The sequence below is a fragment of the Phyllostomus hastatus genome, unplaced genomic scaffold (assembly GCF_019186645.2).
Source record: "Phyllostomus hastatus isolate PE091 unplaced genomic scaffold, TTU_PhHast_1.1 phas_contig_40, whole genome shotgun sequence".
In the NCBI taxonomy this organism is placed as follows: Eukaryota; Metazoa; Chordata; class Mammalia; order Chiroptera; family Phyllostomidae; genus Phyllostomus; species Phyllostomus hastatus.
The window spans coordinates 3,266,278-3,292,504 of record NW_025333872.1 but is presented as its reverse complement, the minus strand read 5'-3'; the positions used below and the strand labels follow the sequence as shown (position 1 = coordinate 3,292,504).

Sequence of the window (26,227 nt, the reverse complement as noted above, 5' to 3'; positions counted from 1 at the left end):
CAAGTGACCCGAACACATGAACAACATCCCTTAATGAGGAGACAGATGGGGGTGGCGACCCCCACCCGAGGCTAGCGGAGCCGGCCTGTATTACCCAAGCTCTGTGTCTGGCTGAGGTTATAGTGGCCTCTTTCCCAGCCACCTCCTCTGACAAGCCACATCCCACTAATAAGCCATTGACCTTGAGTTTGAGTCTGGGGCTGATTTGCTGCTCTGTCTGGGGGAACCCCAGGGGCCTGTGGCTTAACGGGAAGAAATCCTCATTTTAGCAGCAATAGCTTTTCCTCTCTTCCCGCCACAGTGATCAAATTAACAGGCTGCTTCTCCTCAGAGAAAATGCGTCCACAGGTCCCGGGAGGCACTGCCCATTTGCCTGTCTGATGGGTTGGGGAAGGGGAAGCAGGGATGTATGTGTGTGTGTTCCTCCTTTCCCCGACCCCAGGAGGGTCTCCCCAACCTGGGATGGCCTCCCAGCCCGCCTGCAGTGGGACCACAGGCGGGTGGGTGCTGGAGGTTCAGCTGCAGGAGGCCTGGCAGGTAGCTGCGTACATGCTGCTCCCCACCGTGCCCCCACTGCTCAGGCTGCTGGTGGGACACTTGAGGGGCTTCATGCTGCTGTCCCTCTGCATGTGCAAGTGCTCAAGACGCCAGCGCTCCCAGCTCTTCCGAAACTCCATCTGGACCTTCCGTGGGAAAAGGAGGGAAACAAAAGCCATCATGCAACCAACTGCCCACAGAATGGCCCCGTTATTACATTAGGAGGGAAGGGGAAAAATCCACTGCATTATATTAAGAGACACAAGTCAAGGCCTTCGGGCGCCTAAATTAATATCCCAATAAAGTTGTTTATTGTTGTCTCCTATTTTCTGCCTCTCCTCAGGAGAGAGATGGGCTTGATGATTTAATTGGTCTCTTCCATCTCTAAACTCTGACTCAGCTAAGTACCTTTTACAATCCATCACAGTATTATTTAACGGAAGAGGCAGACATGCGGGGAGATGGAGAAGGGAGAGGGAGGAAGAAGAGAGAGAATATGACTTCGGAGCGCTCTCTCCAGGTTTCAGCTTGGACGACAGAGAAGGGGACGGCAGGCCCCCACCCCTCACGGTGCCCACAGCGGACTCACCTAAACTCCCCAGGGGCTTCACGGGGAGGAAGGAGGACAGGATGGAATGAGGCTGAGCCTGGTGCCAGCAGTGAGGCGGTGGCTGTGGACCAGGGCTTCTCAGCCTGTATTTGAACTAATCCCATCCAGGAACTAGTCCCAGTCCCCAAGTGAGTTCAGTCAACCAGAATCCCTGCTATGCTGGGCTCAGGCCTCTCATCAGGAAGAGCTTTTTCAAGAGGGCTGATGGTTGGGACCTTGTTGTTGGGCATAAAGATCAAATGCAACTACTACTGCAGATCCCTAAGTCACCTAAAGGCTTGTGGCAACTCGGTGGTGATCTAGGTCCCCCCAGAGGGTCTGCTGGCTCCTGCACATCCAGCTCAGGGCATCTGGGAGGCTCTTCTAGGGGACCTTCCCACAAGTGTGCTTCCGGGAACTTCTCTGATGTCCCCTGCCCCTGCCCTCAGGCCTCCCCACATCAGGATGTCTGGGACCCAATTCTCTCCTCTTAGGCCCCAGCCACTGGGATGGCCAGCTGGCAGCAGCTGCAGGTACGCAGCTCACAATGCCCCCATTAGTCCCCATACAAACACCCCTCTTCTCCTCCTGCTGCAAGGGCTGCCATCCACTAGCTCAGCCCATCAAGACGTCTGGTGAGGCTGCATGCCTTCCCTTAAAAGGATGTTTTCTGCGCTGACTGGAGCTGAGATGCCAGAGCCTGCCTGCAGGATGGACCCGGTATCCCAGGCAGCATCATGCAGCCGGGGCTTGGGTGTGGGAGATGGCGTAGACACCACGTGTAGCCCCCTGCTGCCTGCCAGCTCCCTGCCCAGCTAAGTGTGTGTGGTGTGTGTGTTGACAGCTAGGATAGGGACATCTGAGGACAATCGTGGCCTCTGCTTGTGCAGCATCAAGGAAGGCCAAACTTGTCTCATGGCCCTTAACTGGGGAGAGGAGGAGAGAGATGGTAAACTGAGGCACATCCCTGGGAAGCCACCTCAGGGACTGAAGAGGTCTCATGGATGCCAGCAGGACATCAGTCAGGACCAGGACTTGTCAGAGCGCTAACACTGGTATGCCCTCTGTCCCCATCTCCCTCAGTGCTTTTCTGAGTGTTGGCTGTGGTCCCTATCATTAAAAAGCATCATTTATTGGGAGCTTACTAAACACCCAGCATTTTCTATGGATTATTTAAATTTCACAGCAACCCTGGGAAGTAGCTCCTGTTAGAGGAAACTGAGGTGCAGAGTATGTAAGTATTTCTCCAGGTCTCAGCCAGGATTTGAACCTTGGTCTGAACTGCCTCCAAAGCTGGTCTCCTCACCACTGGCCCCGGCCTCCCACGACCGGCTGGGCTGCCCTGGAACTCAGCTGGGAGTGCCGAGAGGGCTAGCACCACGTCTCCCTCATCCCACTTGTCCTGACCCTGACACAGCACCCAGCATACAGTAGGTACTGGATAAATGTTTGTTGCAATGAACCAAATGAACGAACAAGTAAGCATCTAATAAGCATCAAATAAACATCTGACATTGGGTTCCTCGATACTGGGTTATTACAACGGACCAACAAAGACAACAATGCAAATCTGGACACGGCTCCGGCACTGGTCAGGGCCCTTGCCCCCAGGTTTATCCTGCCTCCTACGGCCTCTTTGGTCAGGTACCGTGCCAGGCTCTGGGGTTTGGGATGAACTGGTAAAGCTCAATCACTTCCATTTGCACTTGGGGAGAGAGGCAAAGTGACTGCCGGGGCCACACGGCCAGGCAGTGTCAGCACTGCACCAGCACTCGGGTTCCAGGGTCTAGAGCCACAGTGAGAGAACACGGGCTGCCACGAATCCACCCCTGGCCTCCCCGCCCTGGGCCCGCTCCCCACCCATCAGCAGCAGGTGTGGGCCTTGGCAGGCATGCAGGACCAACGTTCAGGCCATCTTTTCTCTTCGGGCCACGAGTACCTGGCACTGCCATGGCAACCCTGGGTATGGAGAACAGCTCTTGTGGGCAGAGGCCTCAGCCCAGGGGCCAATATGCTTTTGTGGACCAGTGATGGTGACAAGTCTGTCCTTGTGCCTGGTGGAGCCAGGGCACAAGGTGGCTCCAGGAGGGTTTAAAGGTGCAGTTAAGCGAAACAGGCTCTCCGGGTCCCCTGAACCAGGCCTCCTAGACTCCCAAGACCCCCAGGGGAGAGGTGAGCTGGGAATCTGGTGATTTGCTTATTTGCCAAGGGCAGAGTAGGGGTATGTGCCCACTCTCCCTCCTCACAGCTCAGCCAGTCTTGGGAGGAGGGCGAGGGGGAGGTGACAGGCAACTGGGCTTTAAGGACTGGAATCAGGAGAAGCAACTGAGTCACGGTTTAGGTGACATGCTCCACAAAAGTGGGAGTGCAAGTGGGGGCAGGAGTGAGTGTGTGCCACCAGCGTGGCTTTGGGGAAAGGGGATGGGTAAGTGGGAAGGGGGGGGCTGGGGGGTGAGAAGGTGGCAGCAGGGAGCCCCACTCCTCCCCCACAGGCCTCTGTCCCCCTGTCCCCATCCCACATGGGGGTAACCTGCCAGCCTGCCCTGTCCCCCAGAGAATAAAGCAGCTGAGCTTAGGACTGGGTGGCACATCTTCCCTCTGGCCAAGAACCATTCCTAGAGGGAATGCCACCCCTGAGTGTCCTGTACACCCACCCGCCTTCCCTCCTCACCCAGCCTACCCCACACGGACTCTGGCCAGCCCTCTGAGACCTGCCCATGGAACAGCCAGAGCCCATTTATGGGCCACCCCCTGCCTGTTGCTGCCTCCACCACCCCAGCCACAGCAGCTCTGATGCATGGCACCCCTCCCACTGCCTGTTAGCTCTGCCACCTCCTAGCCATTGGATTGGGACTATTCATTTCACTTTGCTGAGCCTTAATTTCCTCATCTGTGTAATGCAGATAAAGTCTGCTGCACAGGATTGGGTTTAATAAAACCTAACACACAGCAAGTGCTCAGGAAATGTTTCCCTCTCTTTTAGAGACCTGGCGTCCACATGCTGTGTGCATTATTACCACCACTTTGTAGATGAGGAAACTGAGGTTCAGAGTGGGTGTGTAACTTGCCCAAAGTCACACAGATCATTAAGTGAGGTGGCCTGGATCAGAGCAGAGATCTGACGCTAGAGCCCACATCCTTCATCTTTCCTGCGACATCACATTGCTGCCTGGAGCCATCTCACAGGTCCCTGAAGCACCAAGGTTCCCACCCACTGCTCCTCGTGCCCCCCACACCCACTGCAGAAGTAAAATTTGCATTACTGCACAGACTTAAGATCTCTGAGCTCCAGGATCCCAGACTCAGTGACCTAGAAGCTACACAGAGTGCTGGCTCTTTGACGAATAGTGTCCCTGGGTCACCTGAGCTCCAGCCCCATGGATGCAAACCCTTACCTGGGGCTGAATGGAGTGAAGAGAGTCCTCAGTTTCCCCCTGGACTATGGGGTCAGGGGGATGCCTACACCCCTGTCCCTGCTGGGGGTTAATCTTCCTGTAGAAACTTCCCCAGGTGGCTCTGTGCTGCCCAGAGGAGGACTATTGTTTGTTTTCTCCTCTGGAAAGAAATGCGGTGGGGTGGGGGGTGGAGGGGCTGTGGCATTTGTGGAAACCATTTCGATGGCACCACAGACAGACAGCCCCTCTTCCCAGGAGCTGGCCGTCCCAGAGAGGGGTGGGCTGCGGTCCTGCAGGGTCTGCAGGAGACGGTGTGGGGCCAGCAAGAACGTCCTCCCACTCCAGCAACCAGAGAGCCCCTGGGAACCCACGCCCCTCCCAGGTAGACCAGGCTCTTGCCTGCACACATAGAGGACAGGTGGCTTTCTTCCTCAGGCAGAGTCCCTTTGAACCCTGGCTCTGCCATGCTTTCCAGACCAAACCCAGGCATGTTTCTCAGTCTCTCTGACCTTCAGTGTCCTCAGGTGTGAACAATGGGAATATCAGAACCAGAACTTTAGCAGGGATTTTTGGGGGGAAGAGGCTTTGACAACAAAACGAGATAGTGATTATTAAAGCCCCAAGTCTGTTGAATGCATGTCTGGGCATGAACTTGGGCATGTTTGCTGAATAACTTTGTAACAGTCACCACCACCTACTCACTTAACATGAGGCTTAACATGAGTTTGGGGTCTTCCCCAAACTCACAGATGATTAGGGTATGCCTACACACACACACATACACACACATGCACACGTGTGTGTGTGAGTGTATGAGAGATAGAGACCTACCCATGCACAGAAAACAGAATACGTGGACAAGATGCCTCCACAGGTTTGGAGAGTAGGGGGTTTGAGCTGAACAGGCTGAAGGGAGTCCCCAGGGCACAACTCCAGAACGGCCAATGGCAGCAGCCCAGCAGGGTCCCCACGTCCCCCCTCAAGCCTTACCTCACTGTTGACAAAGCAGTACAAGACAGCCACCATCAGCCCCTGGAAACAAGAGTCACATCAGCAGGGAAGGAGCAGGAGGGTGGGGCCCTGCAGACAGGCCCTAGTCTCAAGCTCCTCGGGGCTCCAGCCCAACCACCCCCTGCTCAGGTTGGGCAGCCCTAGAGGTGGGGGTGGCAGCCCCTTCTCCTTTCCTATCTGGAGGAACAAGAAGCCCTCTTGCCCAGATACTGCATAGCTCTTCACTCACCCCTTCTTTGAGGGACACGTGACCCCAGAAAGGACACCACCTGTGACTGTGGGGAATTTTCCCTGGCCCCGCCCCTGCCCCATTTGTTCACTCAAGTGACGCATGCTCTAGAACTCTGATGTGTGTGTGCATGTGCGTATGCACGTGTGTATGAGTGTATGTACAAGTGCACACACATGGCCCACATGCTGGTGGCCATCCCATAAGCCTCCTTATGGGGCTAGGACCAGTTTCTTATGTTTCTACACACCCACCGGCACTCCCAGCCCTGCAGCATCATCTAATACCAGAGGAGAGGATCAATTCTTAACTTTGGAAACTCTGTGACTATGCAAATCGGTTTTAACACCTCTGAGCCTCAGTTTCCTCCTCTGTATAATGGGAATAATCCTGCATACCCCCCTGGGGTTCTGTGAGGATTAAATGCATAGTGTGTATAAACCAGCTGACAGGGCAGCCCCCCACCGGTAGCAGTTCAGTAGATGCCAGGCTGGGTGCCCACAGCTACATCTGGGAATGCTTCCTGCCCAATGTGCTTATAGAAAAGACTGGCCTGGGCACTGGGACACCTGGGGATTCCAGCTCAGGCTCTGCTCCACCTGTGTAACATTGGGCAAGCACCACTGTGCTCTAGGCCTCAGGCTGCCTATCTGCCTGGAACAGGCCTGTCTCTGCCCCACCCCCACTCTGGGACTTTGCAAGAGAGGGACCCTAGCCATGAGGTCACCTGGAAGGAGGTGAAGGAGAGCTCTGTGAGCAGCTTGATGAAACGCAGCGTCCCCCGGGCGTGCTCGTCCATCACAAAGGCAAAGATGACCTCATGGGTCCCCAGCAGGGGGATGAGCGTCAGCGTGGACTTGGCAAGTCTGGGGGTAGGGTGGAGGTGTCATTCTGGACCTCTCCCATGACCTCTTCTCCCCTTTCTGTGCCCTCAACCCCCACCAAGCCTGGCACCTGGGCGACAGACACCCGCCCGCCCCCAGTGCCCTGGGATAGGCTACTTGGAGGGGAGGACGTAGAGGTCGAGCCACCTCCCCACTCAGAAGCCCCAAAGCTGCCCAGGTACAGGGATGAGGGTAAGACTTGGGGTCCCAGACCAGGCCCAGGGGGGAGAGGGTCATGATGTAGGGTCCCAAGCTCAGCACCCCAGGATCTCTGTCTCTGCTGGAAGGAGGGGCCGAGGGCGCCCAGCAAAGCCAGCTCAGTTACATCACCTGCACTTGATGTCTGTCTTGCACATGAGATTGGCTTTCAGTTTGGATACCACAATGCAGATGACTCGGACAAAGATGAGGAAGTTCACCTGCAAGGCAGATAGTGGGGTGTCTGGAGGCCTTCTCAAAACTCTCAATCTCCCCAGTCCTCCCCCCAGCACACCCCAGGGCCACCCCCACACTGCCACTCACCCCAATGGCGAAGAGAATGGGCAGCCGGATAATGAGCCAGTAATTCATGTTTGAGTTCCTGGTCCAGCAGCTGGAGAGGGGAGAGGACACACACAGGCACCCGGCTGGACACAGACCTCAGTTCACAGTCAGGCACAGGAACAAGAGGTACGTGCAGGCAGACACAGTGACACACACTGAGTCACACAAATACTGTGTCTGGGAGCTCCCCAACAACCAGTCCCACAGACCCACACAAAGCCCTTCCAGACACACACACACTCACACATGCGCACAGTCATAGAAACACAGTCACACACACAGAGATACACACACCCCCTGCATGAACCTGTGAACATGATCATTTGTGTACCAGGCACCACACAAAATGACACTGTTCACAGTTATTACAAAGGAACCTGCAGAGGGCGCCACATACCGCCCCCAGGCCCAGCACCAGTTGATTTGGGTAGACAGGGGGAATAGAGAACTAAAGTCATAAATTAAGCTCTAGTCCCTCAGTTTATCCTCCCAACAGACCATAGCCACATGCCCCAGGGGCCAAGGAGCCACATGAGGAGGGGGGATATCCCCACACTCACCCCTAGGAGCAGGACACTCACCCCTCATCCTCATAGAGGTACTTGACAATGCCCCAGGGGATGACAAACAGCAGGGGAACACCTAAGAGCAGAGAGGAAAGAGAGAGGGGAGAGGGGCTGGCAGGCCAGAGCCACCGCCATGCACACCTGGAAAGCCTCTCCTTACCCTGGCCTCCTCCACCTCCAGCCCCTCCCCTTGCCTGGCCCCAAACCACACTTTCTAGAAGGTATGGAACTAGGATGATCCAGGTGCATGAAGAAGAGTCAGCAGGAATGACGCCCCACCCCCGACTCCCCAGACTCTTCCTTTCCAGGGTCCCCATCACACTGTGTCTTTGCTCCAGCTCTCCAGCCTGCCCCTTGCATGGGCCAGCCATACGGTCAGAGCTTGTCCCCAGGATTCTGGCTGGGACACAGGGACACAGACATCCCAGCAGCAGAGGGACAGAGCCATGGGAGTGGGCACAACACAGGGGATGAGGAGGGAACAGGCCAGCCCTCTGATGCCTTTCTCCCACTGCCTCAGCCCACATGCCCATCTCCGCCAATTCCTTCCAGGTACCGGACGCCCTGCCAGTCACCTGTTCCCTGCCCACACACATCTGCAAGTGGCCTGGAAGAGCCTGGAGTAGAAATAGGAGCCCTGTCCTTGATGCCAGCAGCCCAAGTAACTGTGCATGGTGGCCCGCAGTAACAACCACAATAACAGCACTTCTACTTGGCTGAGACTTGACTGGCATGGTAGCAGGCTCTGGGACGGCCCCCAAAGATCCCCACCTCCTGGTGGTCACACCCTGGCACAGTCCACCTTGTACCATGGTTGGTCTGTGTGACCAATGATGCACAACAGATGTGATGGCGTGTTACTTCTGATAGTAGGTTATAAAAGAGTCTTGAAAGGTTAGAAAAGGCTTGTCTTGGGCTCTCTCAGTGTGATCACTCACTCTGGAGGACACTATTGCCATGTCATGAGGACACTTACCTATGGAGAGGCCCCTGTGGCAAGGAATGGAAGCCTCCACCCAACAGCCAACCAGGTCCTAAGCTTCCTGTGCTCAGCTTCATGAGTGAAGCTTGGAAGTGGATTCTCCAACCCCAGTTAAGCCTTGAGATGGCAGCTATCCTGGTTGATGGCTTGACTGCATCTCTGTGGGAGACCCTGGACCAGAGGCCCACTAAGTTGAACCCAGATTCCTGGCCGTTGAAACTGCAAGATGATATTTGTTTTAAGCAGCTGAGTTGTGGGGTCATTTGTTTGCAGTGATAGGCAACTAATGCAACTGGTTTCCAATTAGAACCTCGTTTGTCTTCAGAGCCTTAGTGCTCAGCTCACCCTGAGAGCTCAGCGTGTGTTGCTGGCTTATAACTGGACTGTCCATCCTCATGTGACAGATGGCAATGGATCAGGAGCTCAGGAAGGTACAGGTGGGACCAGGACGCAGGACTGCAATCCCATGCCCATGCCAGCCACCCTCAATGGCTTTCTCTACTAACTCTCTCCATGCCTGTCTTTATGACTGCCTCTCTCAGGGTTGGAGGTGTGGTGTCTGAGATAGGTAAAAGTGTGCATATTCAGGTGTGTGGGCACAGATGCCTGTATGGGATGAAGGGCTCGATGCATGTGCATGTGTGGCTGTGGGGTCCTCCCCCAGCAGCACATTTCCAAGGCAGAACATACTTCATAGCCTTTCCTGCCACCATCATCCAGATCCTCAACACATGATGTCCTCTCAACAGCAGCTCATATGCCTAGAGCTGCTGTGCTTGACAACTGCAGACAGGGAGGGAGGACACAGAGACGCCACAGCTTCATCAGATATGTCTCTCCTTGGCCATTTATTTGAATACAATGGGCCTCTCAGCACCCATGCTGCATTAGTAACAGGCTTTCATGAGACTGGGCAAGGGACAGGTGCCCTCCAAAGGGCACCTGGTTCCCTCCGCATATAGTGTGGAGTCTGCCACATAGAAGATGCTCAATGATAATGGAATGAATGAATGAATGAATGATGAGGAAGCCAATATATCAGTTAAAGAAGGGAAGGTCTTCAGGCAAGAACAACTCCCTGAGCCACACACACATACAGAAACCTCTTTCTTGGTCACCCCCAGCCACATGCTGTCCTTGCTTCCAGAAGCCCCACTCCAGGACTGAGGAGCTCACTCATGTTACCAGACCTGGGGAACTTCATTCATTCATCACCATCTCTGTAACAGAGTCTTTTTAAAAACACAGGCACAGCTCTGTCACATGCAAACATTACACACTCCCTGCTGGCTTCATTTTTCTCCCGTTTAGAAAATCAACAAGATAGGCCAGAGGAAAAAAGCTGGAATTAAGTAAGACTCACAGAACCAGCTCCAAGAAGTAAGGAGGCCCTCGTCCATCAATTGCCTCCCTCCTGTACAGCCTCCTCATGGGGGTTATGGGGGTACTCAGCCGCCATGGGCTGTGGCAGCAGCTGACATGCCTTTTGGGAACTCCCCAGACTGTGCTGGAGTCCTGACTTTAATCCTTCTGCTCACACATGAAGGTGCACACTGTTTCCTAAGCACACCAATGCAGGCTAGGCCTCCTGGTGTCACAACAGCGCAATGGCTCTCTGAGACTTTCTCTGTCCTGTCTTTGTTCCTTAAGAAAAGGATGCTCTGATGGGAGAGGGGGGGCCCCAGTTCCTGCACTTATACCCCCTCAGATCCCGAGCCCTGAGCAGGGGAGTGAGGTGGTGGGAAAGGACTGGAGCCCCTCCCCCATCTCCTACTTAGAGACCTCAGGGCCCTGTGTATTCCCACCAGTCCTCCACCAACCACCCCCACTCCACTGCTCATATCACAAGGTCCCTTTGATTATTCCTATCCTCAGGTCACCATGGTGACAGATACTACCAGTGCTGACGCTGTTTCCCAGAATGGACAGACACTGTCCCCCACCCTGAGGAGAGCCTTCCCAGAGCTCTCCTCTATGGCCTAGCCTGTACCCGCCCCTAGTTAGCTGCAGGGCTCTCCAGCTGCCCACTGCCACCGGTCTGACTGCTCTAGTGGGGTGAAGAGGCCTCGGAGAGCAGGAAGGCTCAGCAGGGAGGAGGGAGGAAGGGTGGGAGCAGGGAGCTGAGTACAGAGGCTAGGTCCACCGCTTGCTCAGCTGGGTCCACAGGGGACTGAAGAGGAGGTACAGTGTAGGCTAGAGACCACATGACAGGCATCGGGGCCCAGAGCCTGGGATTCAGGAGGCCTACTTCCAGCGCCTGCTCTGTCCGTAAGGCCCTGACCTCCCTGGGCCTCCGTGCCCTCAAACATTGATCACATTGAAGCTCCCTTAGAGGTGCTCTTCCACACTGGGGCTACACTGAGCCAGGTAGCTGAGGAACAACAGCAAAAACCAATGAAGCGTGAGAGAGAGCACAGAGCCAGGGGGCCAGGCAACCTGCTTGGCCTCCAGAGGGGTGGGCTGGACTGGGACAGCCTTGCAAAGGCCCAGGGGCAGAAGCCAGTATGGGACAAGGGACTCTGAGGGAGGGGGGTGGCTGTGACTGAGGTGGAAGTCCCCGGGAGCAGCCTGCAGTGGGTGAATGAAGGGATGAGAGGAGTAAATGGATGAATGGCAAGCTGGAGAGAGTGTTCTGTGGGGTCCAGGGCAGGCACATGGCAGATCAGAGAGGAGCCGATGGCATGGCCCTCTTTGGCTCCATCCCAGCGGGGGCCTGTTGGCCGCTCCAGACCAAGCCCCGTTGCATCTGTTTTCTGGTAGTGAGGGGACCGGGGAGTTGCTGCTGCTGGGTGTCCCAGGCCCTTCCCCATCCCACCCCTTTCTCATTGGAATCCCACAGAGGGAGAGGCAGAAGCACAACCAGAAATGTTACAGAAAAAAAAAAAGATGCAATGGTTCTTGGCAAACTTTGTTGGCTAGAACATTTCCAGCTGGGCTCCAGGTACATCAGCGGTCCACCCTTCCCTCTGCTGGCTTCTGCCACCTTCCCTGCTCTCCTGTGAGCCATCCTCTTCATCACCATGTGACAGAGCTAGAGCCCTCAGCCCCCACCCAGGAAACCCCCCACCCTGAGGCCCAGGATTCTCCATTTCCCTCTGGGCCTGCGCTGCCCAGAACTGACTGGGTGCGGGTTCCGTCCCCAGAGGGTGTTAGGAGCAGTGGTGCTCAAGGACAGTGCAGGACTGCCGATGGTGTATGCAGTGGATTTGGCCAGAGCAGAACCCTGTGCTTCCATAAGGGAGACGGGTTATGAAAATGAGGGAGGGTAACCATGACCCCTGCAGTGTCTCGACAGCCCCATGGGCAGTAAGCCCTGTGCCCAGGACAGAGTTGTCCGGTGGGCCCTGTGCCTTGGCCCAGCAGTGTGTTCTGAGTACCAAGTTGGTGCTGCAGGGGCAGCCTGAAGGCAGCGGTTCAAAGAGGGGTCCGCATCGCCCACCCCGCACGCCACAGGTCGGGCTGGGAGGTGTGATGAATGGCGCGGTGGGCCTTACCCCAGCCTATGCTCAGGTAGAGCCTGAAGACGCGCTGCTCCGAGAAGACTGAGACGGCCAGCAGCGTGTACAGGTACACGCCCTCCACCAGGAGCCAGTAGTAATTGGCCGCCACGCAGTACTGCATGAGCAGGAACACCAGGCGGCAGCCCAGAGAGTCCTGGGGGCAGAGGAAGGGTCTCCAGGGGACAACAGCTCTGCCCCTGCCTATCTTGACCACCCTCCCCCTCCTGCCCCAGCTGCTTGCCTGCCACGGTGGAAGTAGGGTAAGAGAGCTAACACCTGGCCAGCGCTAATGCTAAGAACTTGACCTCCCGACCTGCTTCAGCTCATTGAATCCTCACTGTCCTGGGTGGAAGAAACTAATATTATCCCCAATCAGGTAAGAAAACCGAAGCTCAGAGAAGTTAAATGACTTGCCTAAAACTATACAGCCAGTAAGTGGCAGAGCTGGGTTTCCAATCCAGGTCTGTCTTCAAAGACCACTCTCCTGTGTCAGACTGAGAACTCCCTAAGGACAGGGGCCCTGCCTCCCTCCTGGGACTCCCACGGGTGCACTGCCTCTCCCGTCAGACTGGGGACTTCCTGAGGACCAGGCCTGGGCAGCTCTTGCCTTTTTTTGTGTCAGGCCTGGGTGGGCTGGGGGAGAATAGCCTTCCCCAACCACCCATCCCGCCCCAGGTCCTTCCTGGACACACCACACACCTGATAGGAGAGGAGCCCGTCCCACTGGTGCTGCTGGGCAGCCGTGCTGTACATCCACTTGAGGGCCGCGTCCTTCACGAAGACGGACAGTGCTCGGAGGATGAAGGACGCAAACAGGTTCAGGTGGATGTAGTTCCGGGTGCAGTGCAGGTGTCTGGGAGAGAAAGAAAGCGGGGCCCTTCCCTGGCACGATGGCCTGCAGTGCTGCCGCACAGCCCCCGGTTCTTGGGCCAGCACACAGCTCAGGCACGTGTCTCGCTCTGGGACCGTGCTCCTGTCTCCCTTCCTCTGAGCATGCCCTTCTTCCCCATAACCTTGAAAACCCTTTTGTTTAGTTCAAGTCCTGCCTCTCCACGAAGCCTTTGGCTGTGTGGTCACTGCCACCCCCACCCCCCATCCACATTCTACCTTCTGTCTGTGGCATCTTCTTCTTTTTTAAAAAAAGATTTTATTTATTTATTTTTAGAGAGGGAAGGGAGGAAGAAAGAGAGAGAGAAACATCAATGTGCGGTTGCTGGGGGCTGTGGCCTGCAACCCAGGCATGTGCCCTGACTAGGTATCGAACCTGCAACACTTTGCTTCGCAGCCCACGCTCAATCCACTGAGCTATACCAGCCAGGGCCAGCATCTTCTTTTTTATAAAGTCATGTGTGACTCAAGGGATGAGGATTACTTTTCACAATGGGGACTTTTTTTTGCTTCTTGATGACAGGGTCCACTTCTTTGATGCCCACAGGCTGCCATACAGAGCACATACATGGTAAGAATTCAAAAATAGCTTTCAACTGGCCATGTAAAAACCATAGCAAACTGGAAATATAAGGGCATTTGTAGACTGCTGAGGGCTATCTACCCAAGCTGGGAGCAAACATCATTCTTAACTGAGAAATTTTAGAAGCATTCCCTTTAAAATCAGAAAAAATTAAGGATCATATAGCCTTAAGAAGCTATCAACACATTAATTCAACATTGAAGTACAGATCCTAGCCACTAGAGTACGGTGAGGGAAAAGTGCATAAGACCTAAGAATAAAGAAACAAAGTTGTTATTATTTGTAGATGATAGATTATCTTCAAAGAAAATAAGATACTTGACACACAAATTGTTAGAACTAATGAGATAGTTTAGCAACCAACGAAAATTAGATTTTAAAAATTCATTTACAATATTTTCAATTGGCTACCAAAAATAAGTCTAACACAAGATAGGCAAGATCTCTATGGAGAATACAATAAAACTTGCTTAAAATCACTGAAAATGATTTAATAAATGAAAGAGATATCACATTCATAGCTAGGAAGACTCACTCTCTTGAAGGTCTAAATTCTTCCCACATTCATTTGCAAATTCAAAATAGCTGTAACAAAAATTCTAAGAGTTTTGGGCTTTTTAAAAATGAAGTTTAGAAACTTATAAAGAAGAGCAGTGGGCTGAGATTAGTCCAGACACTCCTAAAGAACCACAAAGTAGGGAACCCTGCCATAGACAAACAGACCAGAACAAGAATACAGAAACAGACCCAGCCAGAGATGAGGGCATCTCTGAGATGAGGGCAGACCTTTGCTGCCTGGCAGGGCAGGCACTGCAAACCAAGGGGAAAGGGTGACCAGCAGGAAACGGTCCTGAGACAATGAACTATATGCATACATGGGAAAAGAAAATGAAACCTTTATTTTCATCATAGACAAAAGTACACTCCAGACCCATCAGAGAACCATAAGGGATGGTAAAACTTATGACCCCAGGATAAGGAAAGATTCTCAAACAAGACCATAACAAAATTTAGTCTTTAGAAAATGTGATAACTTTTTTAATCCTCACCCAAATATATGCTTGTGGATTTTAGAGAGAGAGAAAGAGAGAGAGGGAAGCACTGATGTGAGAGAGGAACATGCATCAGTTGCCTCCTTTATGTGCCCTGACCACAGACTGAACCTGAAACCTAGGTATGTGCCCTCACCGGGAATTGAACCCAAAACCTTTTGGTGTACACGATAATACTCCAATCAACTGAGCCAACAGGCCAGGGCAAAAAATGGTAATTTTTAAATCACCATTTAAACTGATGAAATTATTTTTATCAATGATAACATTCATTGATGAATTTTGTTTATCAATAAAAACAGATAAAATTGATATATTTCATTTCAATAAAATTAAGGTCTTCCGTGCATAAAAGCCACCATAGTAAGTGAAAAAAAAAAACAAAAAACCACAGACTAAGAGAGGACATTTCCTGGTTTGGTATCTAGACTATATATACAATGAATACCTAAGATAAGAATAAAAACCCAAAAAAAGCCAGTAAAAAGTAAGCCATTCTACAAGCGAGCAATTCACAGAATAAAACATTTTAAAAAATGCTGCTCTCTCTAGGAATCAGAGATATGCAAATTAAAATCATAATGAGATATTTCACATACTTTAGATTAGCAAGAATTAGGTCTGAAAATACTAAATAGTGGTGAGGATATTAAGGGAAGGGAACTCTCATTTACTACTGGTAAGAGGGCAAACTGGTATGATCGCTTTGGAGAGCAACTTAACAACACCTAATAATTTGCAAAAGCATGCAGTATTCAGATTAGGTGAGTCTACTCAGAGGTATGTGCCCCTGGAGAAATGCACAAGGGGTCAGAGGTAAGAATGTTCATTGTAACAAGGTTTATAATTCAGAAGAGAAAAACTTCAAATGTCCACTAAAAGAATAAGAGAGAAATAAACTGTGCTATATCATACAATGGAGTGCAGAGTGACAGTTAAAATGAATGATGCAGAACTACCTGTGTCAACATGAATGAATCTCAGAAAAACATTGTCGGGCCAAAAATAACATTGCAGATTATATGCCCAATATGCCATGAAAAGTAAGCAAAAGTCAGGCTATATGTTTTCACAGATACTTACAAATGCGGTAAAAGCATAGAGAGATGCCTGGTAAGCAGCCCCATTAGGGATTCTCTCTCCGGAGACACGGCAGGGAGGAGCATTACCCTGGGAAGCATAACTGTGTGGTTCTCAGGCTGGACGGTATGTGCATGGGATCACAGTATCAGCCACTGTGTTTTCGAATCACTGAAATGCTTCATAATAAAATGCATTCCTTGAGTGAATGCACTGAGCACTGACTGTGTGCCCAGCACTGACTGTGCCAGGTACCACGGGGAGACAGGAAGGCTGCCGCCTCTCCTGTTCCTGCTGATGGGAATCCTGAGCTCCCTGCCCTCAGAATCCCTCCTGCCCTTGAAGCCAGCCCCCTGGCCATCCCTACCAGGTGCAGAGGGAGTGGGAAGAACCTGGTACTCTGGAGGAGGCTCATCTAGGAAGACCGTTCTAGGGGGGCTGACAAGCTCCAAAGAGCAGAATCTCTAAACCCCTGAGGTTTTGTCTAAAACTAAATTCCTGATTATTTGAGTTACACATGCTTCCTGGATAGGACTTCCCTAATTCTACCATCCACTGTTAAGGTCTGGGGAGGAGGCTTTGTGTGTACATGTAGTGTTTGTTTTTCCTTTTTTACAGTATCATTAAATGCACACATTAAACCGTAGAGATTAGACTGAGCACATAGCGTCAGATCCCGTGTTTTCAGCCTCATATTCTATGGTGTGAGCTCTCCGGAGACCTCTTAAGAGAAGAACCTGCCGCACTGTTCCTTTGGTTTGGTGTTCCCTCCTGTATCCGGGGACAGAGCAGGGAGTTGAGATGAGGCCCCAGGCCCCTTACCTGAAGCCGAGGAGGATGGCTGAGGCGATGACAAGGGCAGAGAAGGAGAGCGCGTAGCCCACTGTGTAGATGATGTAAAGGGACAGCAGCTGGTCCTCCAGGGGGCTCTGTGTGCACACAGGGACACAGTGTACCTGGGGCACCCCATGCCCCCCTCTCCCACATGCTTCTTTCCCATGAAATGGGGTAGAAGTGGGACCCCAAGTCTGGCCCCACCAGGCACCTGAGAACTAAGAAGAAGAATAAACTATGGTCTCCAGAAGAAGATGAAGATGGTCTCCAGATTTCCAGGACCATGTTTCAAGGTCAGAGGTGAACACACGCCACCTCTGTCCAGAAAGCATGGTGTTCAAAGTCCCCACAGGCAGTGGGATGGACAATGACCATACCCAGTGCCCAGGGTCCCTGCTCCAATGAAGTTGGGACCCTGACACCCCTCGGGGGCTCAGAGACTCTATGTTCAACTCACTCTCTCCCCTCGCTTGGACTCCTCACACTCTGACACATCCCTCCAGGGCAGGCTGGAGTTGTCCTTGTGCAGCCACAGGCCATCAGCTGTGCAGAACCGGTACACGTGACCCTGCAGCACTGGGGTGGAGACACGTGTGAGCTAAGCCTTGGCCCAATGCCACATACCTCTCAATCCACTCCATGGTGGGGGGCACAGTGATCCCCCTGGACTGACCTCTTGGAGTTAGTTAACACTTCTTACATAAACCGCCCCCCTGCCACACACACACACACACACACACACACACACACACACACACACACGCCTTCCTGGTTTGCCATATGCCCATCTGGTTCAGAGACAGGAAAGGCAGTCCCCAAGGTGTGAGCCACCTTCCCTGCCCTCAACCTTTCCTCATGGCTACATTGTAACAATCTGATGAAGCCCTATCTTTGAGAGGACATAACTATCCTATTTCTGTGTCCTTGTCCCAAGCCTCAAATCACACTACTGATAAGGTCTGTTGTGGACCAGGAGTGGCCCTAATAGCCTGAGCACCACCTGCTGTGAGTTAAGTCTCAGGACTCAGTCCTGAGATCTCCATCCAACACTCCTTGCACGGAGCACACCTGAGGAAGAGTGGGTAGGGAGCTCCTAAGAAGAAGAAAGAGATGAGGCCCTGAAGTAGGGAGCCCCAGTCTGAGGGGGACCCAGCCCTGTCCTCAGGGAGCCCCAGTCTGAGGGGGACCCAGCCCTGACCTCAGGAAGCCCCAGTCTGAGGGAGACCCAGCCCTGCCCTCAGGGAGCCCCAGTCTGAGGGGGACCCAGCCCTGCCCTCAGGGAGCCCCAGTCTGAGGGGGACCCAGCCCTGCCCTCAGGGAGCCCCAGTCTGAGGGGAGACATGGCCCTGTTGTCAAGGAACTGTCTCCTGAAGGAGGAAAGAAGCACATTTCCTGGCTTTAGGGAACCAAGATGCTCACAGAATAAGAACTAAAATGAGCTCAAAAAGGAAGAGCACAAATGCAAACCAAGAGAGATCAAACACAGGCCCTCTGAGCTGTGCCCATTCACTTACATCCTGGCTAGCACCTGATGCTGAGGCAGTCCCCCAGGGCCATGCCCCACTGTCCACCTCCCCAGGGAGACCTGTGGTGCGGCCCAGGTTTGCTGTGAAGTCGCAAGAGGGGATAAAGGGTTGCGATCTCCCTGCATGAGAATGAGTGTGACCCCAGGGCCAGGAAACTGGGGACAAAATGGGGAGGGGCAGTCAGTAGCATAGGGTGATCAAGGAGGGAAGCTGGAGTCAGTACAGATTTTAAGAGATTTAAAAATTCTAAAGGACTAAAAGGTTTAAAGACTAGCCTCCCCAGCCGGGGGAGGAAGGAGCAGAGTGAAGGAGAGAGAACGGACATGCCACCAAAGCTCTGGGTGGCAGTGGCTGCGCAGGTTTGCAGGTGGAGAGGTGGCCATGAGAATCCTGTCTGTGGGAGCATTGTGGCCCAAGAGGCTACATCACTGTGGCCTAGGAGGGATGTGGTCATTACGACAGGGGCTGTTTCACAGTCCACAAGCCCTCCACCCCACCCCCGACCACTGTAATTTGCAGGAACCTTCACTGCAGGGTCTGGTGACAGCCATCTTCCCACCCTGTCAGGCACCTGCAGGGCCTGTCAGTGAGACCTTTGAACTCCCTAACATTGACCCCCCAGTCCTCCAGGGCAGCCTCCCTGCTTGCTCTCCTTGTTTCTCCTGCTCCCTGCCATAAGCAAACCCCGAACCAGGTCCCCCTTCACGAGACAGGCGTATCTAGTAATAGAGCGAGGTCAGTCAGCTTGCAGCCTCGCTGCTAGACAGCCCCGCACTTAAAAGAGACCTTCACCTGGAAGAGAAACGAAAACCTGAGAGTGTAATGGCAGAACTTTCAGCAGCGAGAAGAGCTATGTCCAGTACCCCCTAATGCATTTATGAGCAAAATCAGGCAAAGACAAAGGCACAGCAAGGGCAGCACGTGGTCTGATTTTAGCGACTGAAGGGTCATCTCAGGCCCCGAATGCCCCCCAGATGTGTCTCTTATCTGCTGGGTGGATGCCTGGAATTTCCTATCAGAGGTCAAGTCTTTTTCTGGACAAACCAGTGGTAGATAACCCCAGAGTGGTGCTGGGGATCTGGGCTGACCCATGGGGAATGAGACTGATGTCAGAGCCTCTCTGGCAGCCCATTTGGGGTGAGAAAAGAGGGAGGCAGAGGGCCTGGGGAGGGAGAGGACACAGCCACAGGGCACAAACCATCAAACAGCTCACTCACCCAGGACTCAGCCTGCAGCAGTGTGACCCTGATACTACCTCACGCCGCAGCTGGCTCAGAGCCTGGCACTGCGCAATTGCTGGTGCCCACTCGTCCTGCCCCTTTACACACCCTATCTGCAGGCTGTGCACTCACAGGATCTGTTTTGAACACCTGCTGTTGACACCTTTGAGCATTACAAGCACCTGAGGAGGTAGGCACAGTTAATCCTATCTTACAGGTGGAGAAATGGAGCCTCTAAGAAAGCCAAGTGACCTGCCCAAAATCGGCCAGCCAGGCTGCAGCAGAGTCAGGATTAACACCCCCAGATCTTTGCCTCCAAGAGCCAAAAGTTAGCAGCCCCACTCACTGCTAACAGTCAACAATGGCCTTGTGCCATTTCTTTCCTGCCCTTCCTGAGGCTCGCACTGGCCAACATTCAGTACCCTCCCAGCAGGTCCTCTTGCCAGTGCAGACCCTCCACAGGCAGCATCATTTCCAGGCTCTCGTTCAGGGCCATCTGGGAGGATGGGAAGGTGGTATGCGCACAGACAGATGTGTGTGTTACTGGCAGAGCGTTAGGGATCACCACGTCCCTGAGAGTCTATATGAGGGTGGCTGTCAATTATCCTTCAGCAGTAGCAAATATTAAAAGCCAGGGCTGGTTCCTGGCTGGGCTATGGTCCCCAGACACCCATCATGGCTGGGGGTGGAGTGGGTCCAGGCACAGCCCTGCTTATCGGCTCAGCTTTATCTGGCCCAAGAGCTGCTGGTAAATCAGCCAGGGGCTTGGCTTTGGTCTTGTCAACACCAGAGGCAGCCGGCCGCATGCCAGGAGGCCCAGGGATATTTCATTAAGTCAGACCCTGGTGTTGGAAATAAAACCCCCTATTAAACACTTCCCCTCCCGGAAACTACAGCGGCGTCTGTAATCAAGCTAACAGCCACCCTTCCACGTGGACACAGGGCTGCAGAGAGCTGCTCATGAATCCATTAACTCCAGCACCCTGGCAACGACAAACAGTGGCAAGGATGAAGGGGGGCGGTGGGGGGCAATCTTACGGACCAGGAAGCTGAGATCCGGTCGGTAGTCACAGGCCCTCCCCAAAGTGGTGGAATGCAGGCAAAGGCAGGGCTAGAACTGAAGGCATCAGCTTGGGGTGCAGGTGGGGGTGAGGAGTAGGACATCACATTATGGCCTAGGAAGAGAAGCTCAAGTTCTGAACTACACAGACTCAAGTTCAAATCCTGGTTCTGCGTTCAACCAGCGACGGGACCTTGAGCAGATGCCTCAGGTCTCAGTTTCCTCATTTGTAAATAGGAACCATAATGACTTCCCAGGTCTGTGGTGTGAGGATTAGGAGATAAAGTGTGTGAAGAGCCTGGTGCACAGGAGGCCTTCAGATCATGGTCACAGTGGCAGCCCTGCTGTTGCCCCCACCACAATTTCTCAAAAGGGCATCCCTTCACTGAGGCTGGGGCTGGGTCTCTGGACACCACCTCTGACAGAACTCCTCCAAAGCCAAGCTCAGGCCTCTGTCTCCCTGTGGCAACCCCTGCCTGCTGTGAAAGCTCCCACACTCAACGTGACTCAAGGGAGGCACCTGTCAGAGTTTCTAAGACCTGAGAGAGTGATAAACCATTTTAAAAGCATTTCATGACTCTCATATCATTAGAACTAAGATAACAAACAGGTAGCGAGATCAGGAGGGGGTAGAGCTAATGAGACCAGGATGTTTTGTAACAAGCAGATCAGCTGTTTGTGGGTAAACGGAGGCTGTTGGAGAGCCCTCAAGCCGCAAGAGGCTCTCTGAGGCCACTCTGGCCCCCTGGTTACAGAGAAAATCTTGTTGACACTAAGCATCTCCTTTGAATACTTTCCCTCCACAACTTATCTGCCCCTGCCCTCTCTGTGAGATCCAGAGTCTCAAGTCCTGAATCAAAGGGGCCAGAATTTCACAGCAGCCTTCCCTGGGATGTTGTATAGCCCTGAGGCCTGGCCCCATCTCCAAGATGGTGCCTGGATGTCCTCCCTCCCTGGAGGACCCTCTTCCCCCCTTCTCTACCTGCCTGTTCTTTCAGGCCTGGCCCCGTGTCACCTCTGTCTGGAAGCCTTCCTGACACACCCCAGGCAAAAGAGATGGCTCTGACCTCCCTCAGTGCACTTCCTGCGCTACTGAGCTGACTTCTTCAGCCCCATGGTGAGAGGTCACCCCTTCTCCCCAACACACAAATTCACACACCCCTAAGTTCTCACTGGCATTCCTAGCCTCTGACAGACATAACCCAGGTGTCTGGGAATTGTTTTGAGTTTTATTCTTTCTCTAGTCACTTGTTCCTCTGCCCTGCTCTATGCCCCAAAAGGCTGACCCCTGTGGACAGCATCACTTTGGCTCTCTGACCTCTACTGAGTTTGACCCATGGGAGGCACCAGCAGAAGGTAGGTGGGCAGAAAGAGAGAGGCTGGGGTATTTCTCCCTTGCTCCCTCCTTGCCTTGATTCTGAGGTTTTGGCAGTGGCTTCAGACTGCTGGGTGACCTCTCTGTCACTGTGACCTCCAGCTCAGACCAGGAAGCTGAGATCCAGTCGGTAGTCACAGGCCCTCCCCAAAGTGGCCCTCATAGCCACTTCCTGTCCCACTTGGAGGTAGAGACGCAAAGCTTCCCAGAGATGTAGTCCTTGGTGCTTTATGTACCGTATTGGCCCCTTAGCCCTGCCCAGCCTCTGTGAGTAACCCTGCCACTAAATTCTCTTCTAATTCCCAGCTGAGGGTGTTTCTGGTGGGACCCTGCCTGAGACACCCCCTTCCTTCCACCCACCTCTTAACCCATATTCACAGGATACTCCTGATCAGCCCAAGAAAGCTCTAGAATGGCGCCCTTCCTGCTCCCACCTGCCTTGCATGGGAGTAAGGGAAGCCCCCAGTGCAAGCCTCTGCCCAGGGGACGGCCAGGACAGGCCAAAGACAGCGACTACACTGTAGGAGCCCGAGTGGGTGTCTCTGCCAGACCCCTAACTCAGGGACAAGGGAGGGGAGGCGGTGATTCTGAGTGTCAGAAAAGGGCATGAATTAGCTTGGTGAGTCAGGGTGGGGGTGGAGGCTGGCAGGGGGCCTGTGCAGTGGCCGTTATCTTCATGCAGAAAGCAATAAAACTGTGTTCGCTCATAAACGGGCACCGCCAGGACCTATTTCCTGCTCAAATAAAATTAAAGGTGATGGATGGAGCCAAGAGCAGCGGGCAGAGCTGGGGGCAGCTTAGTGCTGAGTGATGGGCCCTGTCCTGAGCCTGGCTCCGGGGGGTCTAGAAGCGCAGCCCAGGCTGGCCAGGCAGCCGTCCCAAACCTTTGGGAGGCAGGGAAAGTGCAGGTATTTCGGGAGGTGGGCGAGGTAAATAGGGTGTGTGAGATAAATTAAATTTTACCCAGGGGAGCCAGCTGAGGCACAGAGAGGTCTGAGAATTCGCTCAAGCTCACACAGCCACACAGAACACCGGCAAACAGAACTATCAGATTGTAAAATTCAACTTCCCCATCTCTAGAAAGAGGGCAAGTAGCTCACTGTCTCCTTCAAGCTTCCCTCAAGCTGTGCCCAGCCAGCAGAGGCCCAGGAACACACGCATGCATGCACACGTGCGTGCACACACACTCAAGGAGGCCTGGTGTGACAATTATACACTGATTCTAAACCAGACTCCTGAATGAATCCTGCTTTTTACAAGCTGTGCGAGCTTGGAAAAGTCAGCTAGCATCTCTGTGCTTCCGTTTCTGCCTCTGTAAAATGGGAAGATAATCAGAGTACTGGCCTCACAGGGTTGTTGTGAATACTAAATGAGTACGGGTACGTAAAGTGAGTGTGAAGGGCCACTGTGTGTGTGTTAGCCAGGTGCCTGCCTATTTCCTGGTCCAGCCTCCCCCTGTGCACCTCAGGGTGCGGCGGGTGTCCCTGGAGGGTGCAGAAGGAGAGAGCCTCTTTAGGACTTTTTCTGGGGCTTCACGTCACCTCAGTCCTGAGTCTGAGGTAAAGCTCGCGCCAGGCCCTGCCAGGCGCCCTGATGCTCCACTAAAAGGCCACCTCCTCCAGGAAGACTGCTGGCTTCCCATAGTATGGCCTCATTCTCACACTAGCATCTAGGCTGGTTTCTGCTTGGTCTCAGGTCCCTTCAAGGCACTGTGGTTAAGATCACAGGCTGGGTCCAAATGCTGGCTCTGCCATTTACACCCTTTGGAGCAAGTGGCTTAAACTCTCTGAGGCCTTAGCTTCCTCATCTGTACAAGGAGCATATGACCGTGGGGTAGTTGTAAAGATTAAATGAACACCATGCTTTTAGGTAATACTTGGCACATAGTAGGTACTCAGTAAATATCAGCTATTACTACAGTTATTATTATAAGACAGTGTCTTTTCTCCCCTTATAGAGATGAGCTCCTTGGGGCAGGGTGCTTGTGTCCTGTTAGCCCCCCTGATACCAGAAATAGATGGGGTAGGGGTGGGGGGTACCCCTCCAGTCAGAGCTCCCCCTGCAGCCTCCATAGGTCTCTGTACTCCAGTGACCTTCTCACTTATCTGGTCACACCTTTCCCAGGCCAGGTGTCCCCTGCAGGCAGGAGTGAGCTGGGAGGGCCTGAGGGACAGCCCCACTAATGCCCTGGTCACTCCTCCCATTGGGTTCAGCTGACTATTGAGGCCTTGAAGAGTCAGAAGGTGGGCAGGTACAAACACCTATCATACACACACACACACACATACATACACACACACACCAGCGCAATGACACCTCTGGGTAATGCCCCTCCCTGAAACTCCAGGATCTGTTCCCACCTGGCTCCTCTCCTGACTATTGGATGAAGGGCTCACATTTCTCCCTTAAATCAGACCCTACACTTCTCCCGCCACCTACCTGCCTGCATAGGCCTCAGGCCCACGTTACATCAGATACCCCCTGCTGCCCCTTCCCCTTACGGACACCATTAAGGAGGCCCAAAGGGCCTCTGGGGTGGGGAAGGCTGTGTCCCAGTGGCAAGGAAACAGTGTGCACCCCACTCCAACTCCACCCCCCACCTCCAGCCTCCTGGACACGGGAAGGGTGGTCCATGTGTGGGGGAGGGGACTCACCACTGTCGGCCCAGGGCAGGTACCAGGGACAGCTGATATTCACGAAGGAGCCAGGTGGCCCGTCCGGCCAGCAGGCATAGTCATCGAAGGTCCGGTTGCAGAACAGGCCTGGGTGCAGGGGGAATGGTCCTGAGTTCTGGCGTGGCTGAGGCACTTCCCCCCCCGCCCCCCACCCAGGGGCTGGCAGCTGGTGGGGCAGAAACCTCCGCTCTGCTAACCTCTGCTGAGCAGTTTCTGTATGCCCAGCACTCTACCCCCCCAGCAGGTGCCATGCAAGCAGACTAGGCCACTTACCAGCAGTGGGAATTTGAGCAAGTTACTTAATCTCTCTCTGTTCCCTCATCTGTAAAATGGGGGTGATCCAGGTTCCACAGGACTTTGTGGGGACAGATGATGTATGTTACATAGATAACCTGAGCATAGTAAGTGCTCAATAAGCAATCCCCACAGGACTATTCTTAAATTATACACCGCAGATGGGGGGCAATGGCAGGTTACGTGGCTGCTATAACCTTCCTAAGATCACTGTGTTATGATTGCAGGATCAGGATTTGAACTCAGGCCTGTCAGTCTCCTATCCTGTGCTCTTTAAAAACCACCCCCCATCCTCCAGCCCCTCAAAACAGTTATTCCTATAAATACATTGGTTGGGCCTCCAGCCCCTGTGCAGACTGGGAAGTGCTGAGGAAGACAAAGAATGGATAGGCCAGGTCTTGCTCCTGAGGGGCCCACGCCGGGGACATGGGGAAATAGACAGCAGCAAGATGACATCCGAAGCACAGGGCAGATGTGGCATCCTAGAGAGGCATATGATGCCCAACCAAGGCTTGGGGACGGACCTTCAAAGCCTCCTTGCAGTTAGCCAGGTGAGGGCCCCACCTGGACTCACCTGTGGCTGGGGGTGGAGCCTCAATCAGGAAGCGCTGGCACTGGCGTCGATATTCTCGCCATTTCTGCACTGTCTCGGAGAGGGACACAGTGGCACCCTGGGGAGAAGACAGAAATGGGGGGCCCTTTGGTTCCAGTCAACCTTTTTTCTAACCCCAACCCCCAATACACTTGGTTTCTGGGTGTCCAGGAGACCTTAGGGCCTCAAACTCCACGAGGCGGAGGGAACAAGTTACGCTTCAGAGGGATGTTTTTACATCTTTATCCTTCCCAGGGGACTGGAGCACAGTTTCATGCGTGGCAGTGCCCAGCAAATGTCTACTAACTCGACGTTGCTAGGGGATGAGTCGGGGGGAGGGAGGGGAGAGTGGGTGTCACTCTCACCTCACCTCACCTCACTCTCACCCCACCCCACCTAAGGGAAAGCTCCTGAGAAACCCAGCCTTCGTGATTGCCAGGGCCTCCTCTCCAGGACCCAGTCGGCCAGCCCACAAAATCCTCACACTTTCAACCATTCCAGAAGGGGAAGTGCAGGCTCAGTGTGGGAGAGGGACTCATTCAAGGCCACACAGCACCCCAGGGAGCAGAGCTAAGGCTAGACCCTGCAGTCCCCCAGAACAGTGACTGTGCTGGAGTACTTGCGGGGTGGTGAGTGTGGCGGGACTCAATGCCACGGAGCCTGGTAATTAGATTCCTCCCACACAAAGCAATCAGGTGGGGGGGGGGCAGCACAACCCCCCAGTGTCCCCTTTTAACATAACAACACAAATCAATATTCAGCTGAGCTTCTATCAACTAGACAGGGAGGAGACCTGAGGGCATGTGGTGAAG

General features: G+C 53.5%; 1 protein-coding gene across 1 annotated transcript in view; it reads right to left on the bottom strand.

Annotated features, from left to right (window-relative positions):
- Window positions 1-383: 383 nt before the first annotated feature.
- GLP1R (glucagon like peptide 1 receptor) overlaps window positions 384-26,227 on the bottom strand; it is a 32,830-nt gene continuing 6,986 nt past the window's right edge. The window contains exons 2-13 of the mRNA XM_045844242.1: window positions 25,398-25,494; window positions 24,509-24,616; window positions 17,131-17,249; window positions 16,662-16,768; window positions 12,936-13,089; window positions 12,231-12,390; window positions 7,770-7,830; window positions 7,168-7,237; window positions 6,976-7,064; window positions 6,489-6,627; window positions 5,512-5,553; window positions 384-683 (exon numbers count right to left, since the gene is read on the bottom strand). Of these exons, the coding sequence (XP_045700198.1) occupies window positions 516-683; window positions 5,512-5,553; window positions 6,489-6,627; window positions 6,976-7,064; window positions 7,168-7,237; window positions 7,770-7,830; window positions 12,231-12,390; window positions 12,936-13,089; window positions 16,662-16,768; window positions 17,131-17,249; window positions 24,509-24,616; window positions 25,398-25,494 (1,314 nt within the window). The 3' untranslated portion in view covers window positions 384-515. The remainder of the gene's footprint in view (window positions 684-5,511; window positions 5,554-6,488; window positions 6,628-6,975; window positions 7,065-7,167; window positions 7,238-7,769; window positions 7,831-12,230; window positions 12,391-12,935; window positions 13,090-16,661; window positions 16,769-17,130; window positions 17,250-24,508; window positions 24,617-25,397; window positions 25,495-26,227) is intronic.